This window comes from Cynocephalus volans, chromosome 4 (assembly GCF_027409185.1).
Source record: "Cynocephalus volans isolate mCynVol1 chromosome 4, mCynVol1.pri, whole genome shotgun sequence".
Lineage (NCBI taxonomy): Eukaryota > Metazoa > Chordata > Mammalia > Dermoptera > Cynocephalidae > Cynocephalus > Cynocephalus volans.
The window spans coordinates 105,337,121-105,339,103 of record NC_084463.1 but is presented as its reverse complement, the minus strand read 5'-3'; the positions used below and the strand labels follow the sequence as shown (position 1 = coordinate 105,339,103).

The 1,983-nt window shown below is 43.0% G+C and overlaps 1 protein-coding gene across 1 annotated transcript; it reads left to right on the top strand.

The window, feature by feature from the left end:
• Positions 1-543: 543 nt before the first annotated feature.
• On the top strand, positions 544-1,488 carry LOC134376352 (olfactory receptor 51I2-like). Its single transcript, XM_063094936.1, has one exon. It carries the CDS (start codon positions 544-546, stop codon positions 1,486-1,488), a length of 945 nt encoding a protein of 314 aa, XP_062951006.1.
• Positions 1,489-1,983: the final 495 nt, after the last annotated feature.

The following is a 1,983-nucleotide window of genomic DNA, read 5'->3' as shown; positions in this document are numbered from 1 at the left end:
TTTTGTCTGGATGAGTGGATGGAAGAACTGAGAGATTACATAGGGGTGGGAAATCTGGAAGTCATTAAGGTGTTGGAGGTCCAGTAGCATGAAAGAATAGGAAGAGGAAAGGGTTATGATTCAGTGAATAAGTGTTTTGCTCAAGAAGAGGGCATTGCAGCTGAGGACATAGTGATTGGGAGAGTTTGTCTTAGGTCTGGAAAAAAGTGATACCACAGATTTACAATAATAATAATAAAAAGAGTTCATAGCTTTAAATGTCAGAAAGAGCATGGTGGTGATAGATGTAGGTGTAAAGGAGGGCAAAATGACTTGTCTTGCCAGCTGGATAAACAGACGGCTCGGATGATTTCAGAAATCTTGGTAACAATGAGAGGTGAGGATGAAGGATTTAGTGAACAAAATAGATTAATGTGATAAAGTGAGGGTATGGATAGTATATGAAAGTCTTAAAATATTAGGCAGAGGCCATGCACACCACAGTATACTCTATTTGTCTTCTTTACAGGATAGTGGCCCTAGAATTGAAGCAGCAGTGCCAGTATGGAAGGCAACCCCTACAACAGCTCAGGATTGCCTCCTTTCACCTTGACAGGACTCCCAGGGCTGGAGTCTTCCCAACACTGGATGTTTTTGCTCCTTGGTGCCCTCTACATTGTCTCTATTGTGGGCAATGCCCTTATCATTTTCATTATCAAGGAGGAACAGAGCTTGCACCAGCCTATGTACTACTTCCTGTCTCTGCTATCAGTTAATGACCTGGGTGTGTCTCTCTCCACACTGCCCACGGTAATGGCCACATTTTGCTTCCACTTACGGAAAATCAGTTTTGATTCTTGCATGGCCCAGATGTTCTTTATCCATCTCTTCTCCTTTATGGAGTCTGGGATCCTGCTGGCCATGAGCTTTGACCGCTATGTGGCCATCTGTAACCCTCTGTGCTATGCCACAGTGCTCACTGATGCCCGTGTGCTGAGTATGGGCATGTCTATTATTGTCCGTAGTTTCTGCATGGTTTTCCCTCTTCCCTTCCTTCTGAAGAGGTTACCCTTCTGCAAGGTCAGTGTACTCTCCCATGCCTACTGCCTGCATCCAGATCTGATCCGCCTGCCCTGTGGTGACATCACCGTCAATAATCTCTTCGGTCTATTCATCGTCATCTCTACCTTTGGCGTAGATTCTGCACTCATTCTCCTCTCCTATGTGCTCATACTTCACTCTGTACTTGCCATTGCCTCCCAGAGGGAACGGTTAAAGACGCTCAACACGTGTGTGTCCCACATCTGTGCTGTGCTCATCTTCTATGTGCCCATGGTTGGTGTGTCCATGGCTGCTCGCTACGGGAGGCATGCCCCACGGTATGTACACACACTCATGTCCCTTATATACCTTTTTGTGCCTCCAATGCTCAACCCTGTCATCTATTCCATCAAAACCAAAGAGATTCATCAGAGGCTTTGCAAAATACTATGGGGAACTAAGTGTTAAGTAGAAGCCATGTTGAGAAGCCACGACTCAGAGGATGTTTATCCTTAGTCCACAAATTTTAGTTTTCAAGATCTGCTTTGATAAGGCATATTTAATATCCTTTTGGGCACTGACTTACCAGTAGGAGTCCTTTCATAAGATGTTTTATGACAGTCTGGCAATAGTTAAGACTCAAGACAATAGATTTTGCCAGGGTAAACTAGGCCATATAATAATTTGAGATCGAAATATTTATATATTGATTTAAAGAGTGACTGTGGGAATGGAAAAAAGTCAATGAGTTAGAAAGATGTTCAGGAGGTGGAACCAAAAAGACATAATATTTCTGCATGTAGAGTTCCTAAGTCCCATGTCCAATACTTATTTATTGAGATCTCTCCTTTCTTCTCCTGGCTCTTTATAATTTTTCCTTCATGTCTCAATCTAAACTAATTTTCCAGATTATTTTAGGTCTCTCCCTTTGAAGTGGTTCCTATTCCTAGCATCCTAAGCCTT